At 56.6% G+C, this 13,434-nt stretch overlaps 1 protein-coding gene across 1 annotated transcript; it reads right to left on the bottom strand.

Annotated features, from left to right (window-relative positions):
• Positions 1 to 2,398: 2,398 nt before the first annotated feature.
• Positions 2,399 to 9,963, bottom strand: FHL3 (four and a half LIM domains 3). The gene is made up of 6 exons (XM_045782534.2): positions 9,829 to 9,963; positions 5,057 to 5,230; positions 4,796 to 4,970; positions 3,610 to 3,779; positions 3,328 to 3,514; positions 2,399 to 3,202 (listed from the first exon to the last, which is right to left on the bottom strand). Exons 2-6 carry the CDS (start codon positions 5,210 to 5,212, stop codon positions 3,048 to 3,050), a joined length of 843 nt encoding a protein of 280 aa, XP_045638490.1. The 5' UTR covers positions 5,213 to 5,230; positions 9,829 to 9,963; the 3' UTR covers positions 2,399 to 3,047.
• Positions 9,964 to 13,434: the final 3,471 nt, after the last annotated feature.

The raw sequence follows: 13,434 nt of genomic DNA, 5'->3' as shown, positions 1-13,434 counted from the left end.
GGATATCCAAGTAACAGTAAACATTGGTTGCTCATGAGGAGATACCCCGGAAGATCTGGTGCAGGAGGGAAACTTTTCTTTGTGTATAACCATCATGAAAGGTTTTTTCTTAACATAGACATATATTACTTTTGCATTTTAAAAAATAAACTTAAAACTCAAAATGAAAATACATATATGCGCATGCATGCTTAACAAAAAGAACCAGGAGGCTATAAATATGTCAAGGAATTATTAGCGATTTACCTATTCTCTTTACTTTTTGTAACTCTCCAATTTTTCTACAATAAGAATGCGTTGCTTTTTGTTTTTTGAAGTTTGAAAAATAACACAGGGGTAATGACTCTTGTCTTGCCTGCTCATGGGGTGTTGTGAGGGTTATATTTATACCTAAAAATTTAAGCAAGATCTCAACATTAGAGAGAGCACCCCTGGCAAAACTCACCAGAGGCCCCCCCCCCCCATCAGAAAGAGGTGGGAAATCTCCATTCAAGATTGGAGAGCGTGCGTGTGTGTGCGTGTGTGTGTGCGTGCGCGAGTGTGTGTGTGGTAGGGTTTGGGATCTACCTTATTTCATCAAATATGAGATGCCATCAAATGTTAACTCCATTATTTTATGTTCCACTAAGAAAGAAAGAAAAAATTGTTAAACTATGTCACATCTTCTATTATACAATGCATCTGGGTTTCCAAGATGTTAATCTGAAAAACATTTCTCTTGAAATCAATGACATGGTAACTGTGTATCTCTTCCTCTTAGGGGGGTGGACCACTTAAGCAAAAGCATTCACCTTCCTTCCCCTAAAACCTCCTTCTCCAGTCCCTCAAACCAGTCACCAAGTCCTCTCTTTTCCACCCTTGATGCCACTGGCCTCTTTATCTCTCTCCTCGACCAGTGCACCAGCTTCCAACAGAACTTGCTCATCTTACCCCTGCAATCCATTTTTCATGCTGTAGTCAGAGTGATCACCTTATGCCCCTGCTTAAACATTTCCACTGGCTGCTTTACCTGCAGGGTGAGGTCTGTTTAACTCCGCATTTGATTTTTTGTGACCTGGGCTCTGCCTGCCATTTTAGTCTCTTGGCACTTCCTCCAAATGAAATTATTTGCTGCTTCCCCAAAGCGCCATATGTTTTTTTCAGGCCTCCCGTTCTTTGCACCAGCTGTTTTCTACGCTTGGACTACTCTTCCCAACAAGTATTTATTGAACAAGTAGTAAGTGCCGGGACCTGAGAATAGTAGGGTGAGCAAGGCAGGCGCGAGCCCAGTTCTCCTAGAAGCTGGTGGGAGAAAGACAAAAATGTAAACATGTAATTATTCATTATAAGCACACATGGTTGGTATTTGTAAAGGTTTGTTGAAAATGTCAACCACAGCCCCAGAAAGTTTAGGGTTCAAATCAAGCCCGAGAGGCATTCTGAAAGGGATCCACCTGTGATTACCTAGGTGATTTTGGGGAACTGACAAGTGGAGTCTCCACCTCTGTGAAATGGAAAAATGCCCGCCCCATAAGGTTTCTAGGAGGATTTAGTGTGAGATACAGATGATCACGCGGGTCCGCCGGACCGTAGGGCCCCTCCCCCAGGGGACGCCAGGGTCCTCCCCCAGGGGACGCCTGGGTCCACCCGCACCTTGGCGCGGATCCCCGCCCCAGGAGGCAGCGGGCGGGATCAGGAGCTCCCCAAGCCGCGCGGCCCGCGAGTACGCACCGGTGCGCCTCAGACTGTCGGGGACCGAGGGCGGGGCAGGGGCAGCGGGAGTCGGACGCTGGGAGAGGGGAGCAGCGCTCCGCCCCATCTCCCCACTTTGGGGGACAACCCCCCTCGCTCATTCCCGCCTCCGCCCCTGAATCACGGGGGGGGGGGGGGCGGGGCCGTGACCCATTCATGCCGGGAATCGGATCCAGATGTTCCCGCGGCGCGTGCAGCTGCATCCTTGCCTTTTTTGGCAAAAAACGTGCGGCCGCGAGCGGATCCCGGGCCGCCTCCGCTAATCCTCGGGAAGAGGGGGAAGGGGGCTGGGGGTCTGGGCCCAGACTGGGAATCCGTACCGGGTGCTCTGCGGGATTTGGAAAGAGGGGGTAGGTTTGTACTGTACGGGGGAACCCACTGCCAATTCCACTCCCGTCCGAGACCTCCCCCAAACCCCTCCCTCCCCCACCCGGAGGAAAAAGCCCTTCGCCAGCAGCGGGGAGGCTGGCTAAGCCTGAGAGGGACGGTAGCAGCGGCAGGGATCCCAGTTCTCCGGAGATTTCCCGCCCCGTGGCCCAGCAGCTTCCTCCTTTGCCCTGCACGGAGGAGGTCTGGAAGAGCCTGAGTCTCCCGGTCCGCGAGGGAACCTTCCTTCCCCCACCACCCTCGCCACCCCCACCCCCAGACAAACACAAAGAGGCCTTCGATTCCTCACACTGCTTTATTGCAGAATCGGGAAGGGGGGAAAATGAACCAATCCCACCCCTCTGCCCATCTCTGGGCAAAATGGAGCTCAAATGAAATGAGAAAACACTCGACAGACATGGACTGGCAAAACCTCGTGCTCTAGGATCCCCTTAAACAGTGATCCCCCGATTTGCTGCCCAGAGAGCCCCAGCCCTGGAGATAGGGTGGGATGGGGGTGGGGAGGATCAAGCCTGAGGAGAGTCCACTTTTGAGGACTCTCCTCAGGCACCCACAGAAGACCTAAAGTCTCTGGAAAGAAGTCTAGATTGAAGGGGGCCTGGGTCCCAGAGTCCAGGTTTGCAGGGTTGGGTCTAGAGCCCTGATTTGGGAAGAGGGCTTGGTCTGGGAACCAGACTGTGGGGAGACGGCTGAATTCTGGAATCCAGGCTTGCAAAAGGGATTTGAATCATGGAGGCTCCATAAGGGTCCAGGTCTGGGGGCCCTGGGTCAGGGAGTACCGGTTGGGGGATGTTGGAGCAGGGAAGCTGAATCCTGGAGCCCAGGAGGAGCCCCAATTTGGGGAGGGGCTGGGTCCCAAAGGTGGTGTGGAAAAGGAGCCTTAGTCCTGGAGCCCTGGTTTGGGAGGCCCTGGGCCCAGGAGTCCTGGCTCAGGGCCCTCCCTGGCTGCAGCCCTGGCACAGTACTTGGTCTCCGTCGGGCACAAAGCCTTGGCCCACCAGGGAGGTGGAGCAGCGGGCGCAGGAGAAGCAGCTGTGGTGCCAATGGCGGTCTTCAAAGGACACGTACTTGCCTCCACCGAGTCCTGGAGGGAGGCTGGAGGTTAGCTCTGACATCTGGAGCGCGGTCTGTCCCCTCAGCCTCGCCCCATACCAGATCCCATTCCCTCGCCTGCACCCTACCCACACTCTTCTTTGACCCTTGTCCCACCTGTGATGGGGCGCTTGCAGCTGCTGCACTTGGGTGCAAAGAGTTCTCCAAAACAGGCCACACAGTAGGGATCATCATCCCGGGAGGTGAACTGCTGCCCTGCCAGGGGCGTCTGGCACCCTGTGCAGACCAGGCATTCTCGATGCCAGGGCTGGTCGCGGTATGTCACGCCACCTTGTGTCAGCGTCTGTGGGGGCAGCCATCTGTCAGCAGGGGAGAGTGGTGATCCCCACCCCGGGACGGAGCCTTGCTCACCCCCCACCCCACTGGCCCAGCCCCCACCTTGCTGCAGCGGGCGCAGCGAGGAGCGAACTTGTTCTCATAGCAGGGCACGCAGTAGTGAGCGCCCTTGTCGGGCACAAAGGAACGGGAGCCCAGCGGCTGCTCACAGCCGCTGCACAGGAAGCAGTGCTCATGCCACGTCTGGCCTCCGTATTCCAGCTTCCGGGACCCTGTGGGGAACAGGGGTCCCACTCAGAGGCTGTGTCCCAAGCTCCTGAGTGCCACCCTCTGCTACCCCCTGTGGAGAGTCCCCGCTGTTCCCTGAGCCTAAGCAGGGTGGCATTCACGCACATGCAGCAGGACTCTCGCCACCTATATGGCACATGCGACCCTCCCCCCCCAACACCGCACATGCTATGCACATGGCTGGGCACATGCTAGGTCCCCATAATCTAGATGCAGGGGTCTGGCATATGTGAAGTCCCCACGTGTGTCAGATATGACTGTGTCAGCATACACCAGGTCTCCATGTCACAGGCATGACGACTCAGTACCCGAGAAGCCCTAATACACCAGACATGATGGTTTTAGCGCACCTACAAAGACCCCACGTGTCCTGGGCAAGCAAGTCTCTGCCCACACAAAGGTCTAATGCCCTGGATGTGATGGATTCAGTACACGTGAAGCCGTGGTGTCTCCTAATCACGTCATTCTCTGCATGTCCTCAGCCCTCAGATATCTAGGAGGCACGCAGGTCACCATACATGTTAGGCCCTGTTTGTCCATCTCTACACACACCAAGCCCCGATGCACCAAGCATGACGGTCTCATCGGCCTCCTTGCTCCTATATGTACCACACATGCGGGAGTTCATACAAGCTGAGCGCCCAGGTGTGTCTCAAGCTTGTCAGTCTGCCCACACATGGTAAGCCCACAGGTGTATACCAGGTCCGGCACACGCTCAACCCCCAGGAACATACCAAGCATGTCTGTTCCAGCACGTGCTAAGCTGTCATGTGTATACCTGGGCGTGCCAGTCCCCGTGCGTGCTAATCTCCCAGGAGCATACAGGCAGGACCAATCCCATATGCGCTCGATTTCCAGAAAGAGGCCATGCGTGCAGGTCTTTACAATACTAAGCCTCCCTGGATGTACCGTACACGTGCCAGTCCCTCGTCCATGCACGAAGCCTGTGCAATGGCCAGGCATTGGGCGGCATGCGCATGGCAGGCCCCTGGGGACGTACCGGGCATGACGGTCTCCCCGCAGGCGGAGCACTGCGACGAGAAGGCACTGCAGTAACAGTCATTGCAGAGCAGCTCACTGTCCTGGCAGGTGAAGGGCTCGTCGGCCAGGGAGCGCTGGCAGCGGCAGCAGCGGAAGCAGCCCTCGTGGAAGTGGCGGTCTTCATAGAACAGCTCCTGCAGGGAGCATGGCAGGGGCGCTGGCACCTCTGCCCCTCTGCCAGCCTCCACCCACTCCTTGCCCGGTCTGGTCCAGTCCTTACCCTGGAGTCGTGCCCGATGAGCTGCTGGCACTCGGCACACGTGTTGGCGAAGGTGCTGTCGTAGCAGGGCACACAGTAGGGGCCATCGTCCGTCTGGATGTATTTGCGGCCATACAGGGACTCGCTACATTTTGCACAGTCAAAGGCCTCGCTCATGGTGGCTGTGAGTGAGCCCTGCCAGGCACAAAAAGTGGGGCACGGGTCACCCGAAGGGGCTGTGGCTTAGCCCCTTGCAAAAGCCCTTTGCGTCAAAAAAAAAAAAAAAAAAAAAAAAAGAGCAAGAGACCAGGCCTAAGAAATGCCAGGTTTGAACAGAAGGCGATGAGGACAGGGGTGCTTCTGGAAACCCAGGAGTCCTGCATGTTTATTTCTGTATTTAATGACGTGTGCGGCAGGGGAGAGAAGGGGTCAGGAAAAAATCAGGAAGCAGAAGTTGTTTTCTTATCTGGGCCCTGGCAGATCTGGGGGGAGGGGGCTTTTCCTGGGTCAGTGACTCATTTCCTGCCCCAGCCTGAGTTTAGCTTCCACTGTCCCTACTGTCCCCAAGGGGACAAGAGCAGGGGCAGGGAGCCACCCCTTTCTCTATCCCAAATGAACAGCACTCCCACCCTCTCCTGACTCCCAGGAAGGGACCCTAGGGATATGGAAAAAGCTCCGGAGTGAGGAGCTTAGGGGTGTGAATGGGCTGTGCCCGCCCTCTCCCGGTCAAAGAGCCAGTGGAATGTTAGAGGGATGTTGGGCCATGAATGGTGGAGGTGGAAGTCACCTCGGGCCTCCCTCCGTCCGGGAGAATCAGCTCAAGCAAGGACTTCAGAGGCTCAGGCTAGGTTTAAGCAGGAAGGAAATCCTGCAAGCGGGACACAGCCAAGCTTCCCCAGCTGGACCCTCTGCCCTCAGCCCCCTGCAGCCCCTGCTGGGTCTCTGGTCACACCAGCCTGGGCAGCCTTGGCCTGCACATCTGCAACAGCTGTCGCAGCACAGATGGCCAGATGTCAGGTTTGGCCAGCAACGGGAGAGAAAAGGGAACCGAGAAGCCTGGGGAGGGAGAGGGGAACTAAAGACAGGGATTACGCAGCATGCCCCTGCCATCTCCAACCAGGCATCACTCCTGGCAGATCTTTCCAATCCCCTGGGTCATTATTTCCCTCCCCCTGCCTCTTGGAGAAACAGCCTCTCCCCAGCTTTTTCCGGTTTCTGAGGGTTTGGGGTAGGGGGAGTGGAGGGTGAGAGAGAGGGAGCCACAGAAGACATTTTCTCCCCAATCAGGCCCCCTCTTGGGTGGGGAGTCAGGCAAGGGGGAGCCCTGAGAGCTGCTGCTGTAGACACCCAGCCCCCACCAAACCTCAGACACTTTCCATTTTCTCAGGAACAAAGCATGTTTGCGGGATGAGGTCATCCACACAGCTGCCTCTGGAACAGGAGCATGGGGAGTGGGGGGGCAGGGAAGTGGGGTTCCCAGTCCCTTCTGCTGCCCCTGACTCCAGTCTCTAGCCCCAGATTCAGAGCTCCCCACCCCCCACGTCCTCCATCATGAAGCCTGCTCTCTAAGGGCTGGGATCCCAGGCTGGGTGGAGAGGAATCACCAGGACTCATAGGAAGGGGATGTTCTCACAGCTGCAGAGGAGCCCGGAAAGGACAAAGGAACCCACCAACCCACTACCCCCCCACACACACCCCCCAGTGACTGGCAGTCCCCAGAGCCTGCCCAGGCTCGAGTTGAAGGAAAAGTGCTCCTTTTCTCAGCCACCCCCAGTGGGAAATTCTGGCCAAGAAGCGTTGCTCTGGCTTGGAGTTCAGACTCCAGGCGCCAGCAAACGCCCCAAGCCTGGAGGGCCTGGCTCTTGAAGGGGTGGTTTGTGAACTCAAAGCTGCCCTTCTGTACAACGGGGGAGATACAAAGTTCGTACCCCAGGCCAGGCCATGAGGCCTCCGGGAGCTGGGGTCTTCAGAGAGGTGATTCTGGGGCAGGGCTGTGCTGTAGGGTAAAGGGTAGCCCTCTTTCTTGGTCCGCTCCCCACCAGTCAGGCCTAGGTTTCCTCTGGCCCAACATCTGAGGGTTGCCTGGGCTGTTAGCCACTGGGCAGCAGGGGGCCACACAGGTGGAGCACATGGCCATGGTCTGTCCGGGAGTGCCCGAGTCTTTTCCTTCCTTCCTGGCTTGGCCCACAGCAGCCATCACCTTCCCAGGCCCAGGCTAGCCCTGGGGCCATCCCCTGGGAGGCAGTCACCACTCTGAGACAGGGGAGCCCCAAATAGGGTATGGGCATGGCTTCTATTTCCTTCCCAGAATCCCCCAGTTGCCTAGTCTGTCCAGCTGGGCTCTAATGAGGACAGAGTGAAGGGCACTATCAAGGCCCACCTGTCCCTGCCCATCCCCCTTCCTCCCCACCTCCCTCCCACTCTCCCTGGCAGGGCTAAGGGACTAAAGAGAGCCAGTCTTATATTCCTTCATGGCTGGTGGGGTCAGGGCGGGGGGAGGTGCAGGGGAGACTGTTCAGTCTGCCAGAGGGCTCTCAACACAAACACACAAACACACACACACACACACACACCCCTACACCTGACCCAGACACATATATCTGGCACATCCCAGTGAACCTCCCAGAGCTCGGAATGGCTGGGTAAATGGCTGGGGCATGTGGAGTATAGAGGTCCGAATGTGGCATGTGGGTCTGAATCCTGACTTCTTCCCTTACTAGCTGGGTGATCTTGGGCAAGTCACTTAAGGTCCCTGGGCCTGTTTTCTTATCTAAGCCTACCTCCTACTCCTGGGGTTGTTGTCAGGCTGAAAGGCTGGTGCTTGGAAAGCACGTGGCAGAAAGTGAGGAGTCAGTAAATGGTAGCCATCGGCGTTTTTATTATTAGCCCCTCACTCACACAGGGGTCAGACAAGTTTCGGAGCCAGGCCTGGGTCAGGGAGCTGGCCTGGGTTTTGACCTGGACATTCTTAGGCTAGACCCAGGGATAGAACAAAGAGGGACACCCCCCTCCCACCGACTTCTGCTGGGGGAAGTGAAGATGCCCAGGCGCTGGGGCTGGCTGAGGAGATCAGTGGGGCCAGCCTGATCCCAGTGAGACCCCTCACACAGGTGCACAGGCGTACACACCTGCGTGCCGCTTTGTCCCTCATGAAGTGCCATCCCATCCACCATTTCACCAGATCTCACATAGGCAGGCAGGAAAGGGTATCAGTCCCATCTTACAGTTGAGAACAGAAACCAGGGACAAGTCAGGCCCAAGGTCACTCAGGTCTCAGAGAGGCCAGGTTCCCTGCTTCCCAGCCTGGAGCCCTTTCCTGTTTTTCTCTTTAAAAATGCTGCAGCGGTGGTAAAGGGGATGGTCAACATTTAACAGCAGGGGTACGGGAGATACTTGGTGATATCCCTAGCACAGGAACCTCACTCTTCTCCCCCAGCTGCTAACCCTGCTATTGGAAGACACCCAGAAGCCTTTCCAACTACCCATGCCAACCGCTCAACTCCTTTGCCCCCCTCCACCCTGCACTGTCCAGGAGGACCCTGGCCAGGCCCCACAGCTGTGAGTCAGGATCAGATCAGACCCTTCCCCCAGCTCCCAGGAATTGACAGGAGATTTAAGGGGAGAAACCTAACCCCCCCACCCCCCACCTCCTGCTATCAAACACCAACCCCAAACTCTCCCTTCTCCCCTTCCCTCCCCCCCATGGGGCCTGGGAGTCAGAGCAGTTTAGGGGAAGGGGGGTGGGAAGCAGGATCCAGCAGCTGCCTTGGGGACAGGAGAGGAACAGTTCATTCACCCCAGGTCCCCCAGGGCTGAAGCAGTGCGTCCAAGATTTGAGTTTAAAAATAAGTTGGGGCTGTCTTGGTATATGCCTGGGGCTCCTTTTTGATCTTGGTCTCAGGTCCTCTGCCTCACAGGGGCCCGGCTGGCCCAGAGTTTCTGTTTCCCCACATCCTTGCTTCCCAGTCTTTCGAGCCTGAGTCTCTCCGGGTCTGTCTGGGAAGCTGTCAGTGTGCCTCCATCAGAGCCAGCTCTGCCCCACTCAGCGTGTCTGTGTCCCTGCACACTTCAGCTGTCTTTATGTTTTTCGTGTATCTCTGGCTGGTTATCTCCCAACGGCCCCCGTCTGCGGATTTCTACCTCTGTACACCCAAATCTTGGTATCTGAGTGTCTCCAAGGGGTCCCTGAGTGTCTCTGTCTCCAGTTTCTGGACGGGTCTATAGGCCTCACAGAAGCTGATCTATCACGAGGCTAACGAAGCTTAGGCTTCAGGGCCCCTCACTTGCCCAGGACCCTGCAAAGCCCCGGGAAGGGCGCTACAACGTGTTCACTGGGGTCAATGTATGCTTCTCCTTCAAATGCTTCACTCCACAAAACCTGGGTCGGTCCTCCTGCCTCGCGTCTGCCTCTCGGTGACTCTACGGCCAAGTCTCCCTTCCTCGGGTATCCCTGCAGCCTCCTGTCTAAACCTGTCGCTCGTGTCCCAGTCTTGGTCTCGCTCCACCGGGCTTTCTGGGAGCCTCAGTTTCTCGAACCCTCCCGGTCCCTCGCTCGACTTTGGCTTCTCCGTTCAAACTTGGCCCCCTCCCCCGCCCAAGTCTCGGAGCAGCCCCCGCCCCGCCGGGCGGCCGGGATCGGTACGATCAGGGGGGCGCCCTCCGGGGCTCAGCGCCCCCGCGCCGCCCACTCCCAGCGCCCCCCCCCCCCGGTCATCACGGCCGGACCCGAGTGGGGAGCAGGGGGCGGCGGGCCGGGAGCTGGGATTCGGAGCCAGGTTCGGCGGGGAGCTCACCTCGAAGCGGGCGGCGGGAGCGGGGAAGGCGGGCCGCGCGTCCCTCGGCGGCTCGTACCTGCGGGCCGAGCAGAGCTGGGGCCGAGCGAGCTGCCGGCGACGGTGCCGGCTGCACACGGACTGTGTGGGCGAGTGGGAGCGCGGCCCCAACCCCTCCCCGAGGAAGTGCGCGCGGGGCCCGCCCCGCCCGGACCCCGCCCCCGGCCGCCCCTGCCCGCGGGGTGCGGACCCAGCCCCGGCCCCGCATCTCAGAGGCCGGGGGCCAGACCCCGCCCACCCCTCCTCTTTGGGCTGGAGCCCGCTCCAGGCCCCCTCGGCCGGCTCTGTCTAACCTGGCTCTCCCAACCTTCCCGGGCGGCCAGAACCCCGCCCCCGTCCCCTCCTAGCTTTCGCCGTCCTCTCCCCCTGCCTCCACCCCTTCCCACCGCAGCCAGCGGGAGACTGCTGCATTCGATCTCAAGCAAGGGGTACAGGACCCAGCCGACCAAGGTCCATTGGGGGACCAAGAGTCCTCATGGCCTCTTCGTGTCTCTCCCCCTCCCGCCCCACCTTCCAGCTTACCCCCCCGGGGTCACACTTTGACCGAGTTTGTAAAAGAGGACTTAATCAAGCCTGGAGGAGGGGGTGCTTTTGAATCTGCTGTCTTGGCCCTATCGGTGGGAACCAAGTTGTTCTCTGGAAACAAGGAGTGGAGAGAGGACCCCCAACAGGGCCTTGACCTTCAAAGGGCTTGGTTTCACAACTCTTGAGTGGCAAAAACAGAAGTAACCACCCCCTCACCTCCAGCTGCACCCTGGGACAGAGAAGTTCGGCCTTGTTTTCCACAGTGCCCACGAATAGTTTTGACCTTTGAAGCCCAGGGGAGACCCTAATCCTTGGCCCCATGGTTTTTGGGTTTCTCAGGGAGGGGTGTGAAGCGAGTGCTGGGATGGGGCACTGCAGGGTTGGTGGAGGGAAGTGGAGGGAACCCCTCCTCCTCCAACCTCTACAGTTTCCAATCCTCTGGCTTCCTCCCTGTGCCTGGGAGGGAGGACTGGCGCCTGCCAGGGACGCGAGGCCCCTCCAGGTCCTTGAGGCCAACCCCCCTGGGATCCTCAGGCTTGTCACTAGGCATAAATAGACTCGATTTAGAAGGGTGGGGGAGGGAGGAGGAGGCTCTGCCCTGGTGTTTGCAAAACAAGAGACAACAAACCAACCCTAGAAATAACCTCAGCATCTAGAGTCGAGATTCAGGTGCCCACAGAGGTTCTCCCACCCCCCAGGCTGGGTCCAACCAAGTTCTCAGAGCAGAGACTCATTCCTTCCCAGGCTGGGGCTCCTGAATACCTTCCTCTCCCATCTCTGAATCATATGCTTGCCTTCCTGGGTCCCAAGTCAACCTCGAGGGCAGGGTTCCTTCCAAAAACAAACTAATTGCTTTATTATTGTTCTTGATGCCTAGACTGTAAGTGCCATGAGGGCAGGGACTGGGTCCTTCTTGTTCACTACCACATTCCCAGTACCTACTCTGAAGTCTGGCACATAATAAATATCTGATGAATGAATGAATGACAGACACTGCTTTGGTTTCAACTCCCCTCCACCCCAGTTTGGACCACAGGTACCTGCTACCGGGAGTCAGGGAGTGAGCAGCCAGCCCACAGGTGGGCCTTTTCTCTGGGCTTTGTCTTATAGGTGTAGGCGACTCCTAGGCCTGGGGCTGGGCAGGGAAGATTGCCTGGTTGGAGTAGATGACAAGGAGGGGTCTGCTCTGGGGTGAGGGGAGGGCAAAGATGAGCAGCTTTCCGAGAAGAGAAGGAGGGATTATGACTGAGTAAGGAAGGTGCTGGATCAAAGGTAGAGTTGGGGTCTCTGGTATTTCCTCATGGCTTGAATCTCTGCTGAACGGCCTTAATAAGAGCCAGGATTTCCCGAGTTCTTTGCACCAGTCCCTGCCAAGCACTTTGCATATATTAATGTACTTGATTATCCAACAACTGTACGAAATGTGTATTCTTATCCCCATTTTAAGGATGAGAAAATGGACGTACAGAGAGACTAAGTAACCTGCCAAGGGCGACACAGCTAATAATGGCAAAGGCTGGATTCAAATCCACATAATCAAATGTCAAAGCTCCTTATGCCAAAGAGGGCTTAACTGGCAGGCCCTGCAGCCTCTTTTGTCACTCAAGCTCTTTATGCCTCAGTCAGCTCACCCCCGTGAAGAGTGTTTGACTTCCTGTCTCACAGCATTCTCATGAGTATTGGAGGAGAGTACAGAGTAGGTATTGAGTATGGGGGAATGTGCGCCTCACCCTGCCCAACACATTCCCTTTCACGGTCAAGTGTTAAGGTTCTGCTGCTTGGACTGGAAGTCTGGAGGCCAGAGAAAATTAGATTTCTGGCTTGGCCCAGCCTGGAGGAGGGATGCTGGTTGGTATAGGGCAGGGGCTATGTCCTTTTCCCCTCCCCATTTCTAGCTCCCCAGTGGGCTCACATTTCCGTTGGCCCAGGAGGACTACGTGCCCCAGGGAGGTCTAGGGATCAGCCATGTGGACTCTCTGTTCCCATTTCCCATCAGTCCTCCCCCCTCTCTAGGGAACAGGTGTGTCTGAGCCGGAGCTGGAAGAAGAGCCTGATTGCTGGATGACTAGTCTTGGGTGAGTGGGATCTGGCTGTCCCTTTGCCCACCCAGGAAGCCCCCACACACCCTTCCTTATCTCATGGTGGAAGGGGGCTTGCTCCAAGTCTCCTGGGTGTTCTCTCACCTTGGAAGTATTTTTTAAAAGGAGGCCCTGAGTGACAACTGCCAGGCCTCTCATGGTTTCCTCTGGGTGCTGAATCACTCCCTAATGCTTGTGATCACAAGCCCTCCTTTCCCCAGTGAGAAAACTTCCTTCCTTCTCTGGGCATATTGCCCACTCTTACCCATTGGGCTGCCTATAGCCCCTGCCAGACTTCATGGTTTAGCAGACACCGTCTTTCAGTTTGCCCAGAAACACTATTCTCGTGACCCCAAGCCTTGCAATACTCTGTGGGTGTAGAGGGTGAAGTGAGTGACTTCCACAGAGTATGCAGGGTTCAAGCAGGGGGAGGGGGGAAGAGTTAACCTGTTAAATGCCCACTACATGCAGGGTACCATGCTAAGTGCTAGTCATTGCCTCCTTCGGTTCTCACAAAAGCCATATACGTCGGTTATATTATTATCAGTATCTGATAGAGTAGGATGCAGGGCTCAGAGAATTTGACAATGTGGCCCCAAATCCAAGCTGATAGTGGTGGATGTGTGATTCAAATCCAAGGCTGATTCCTGGGACCCCATAACTGAGCTGGGGCTGGAAAGGTGGGCCAAATCATGAAGGGCCTTGTCTTTCCTTGTCTTAATGTGACTCATTAAGTCACAAATGAGGTGGAAGTTTGTTAATGTCTGTGACCCAAGTTGGGCAAAAGACTCAGACTGGGAGGCAGGAAAAAACTTTTCACATGGCAGGTCTCAGCTACTTTCAGCTTTGTCATGCCCACCCGTCTACTGGACTAGCACCTCCGAGGACTGAGGAGAGGATTTCCTTAGAGCGCCTCAGCTGGAGGGGTGAGCTCTGTCAGGACAAACGGGTGCGATTACAGAAC

Source organism: Ursus americanus, chromosome 33 (genome assembly GCF_024610735.1).
Source record: "Ursus americanus isolate L20-20 chromosome 33, mUrsAme1.1.p, whole genome shotgun sequence".
NCBI classification, from domain to species: domain Eukaryota; kingdom Metazoa; phylum Chordata; class Mammalia; order Carnivora; family Ursidae; genus Ursus; species Ursus americanus.
The sequence above is the reverse complement of the archived record's forward strand: the minus strand, read 5'-3'. Positions and strand labels throughout refer to the sequence as shown.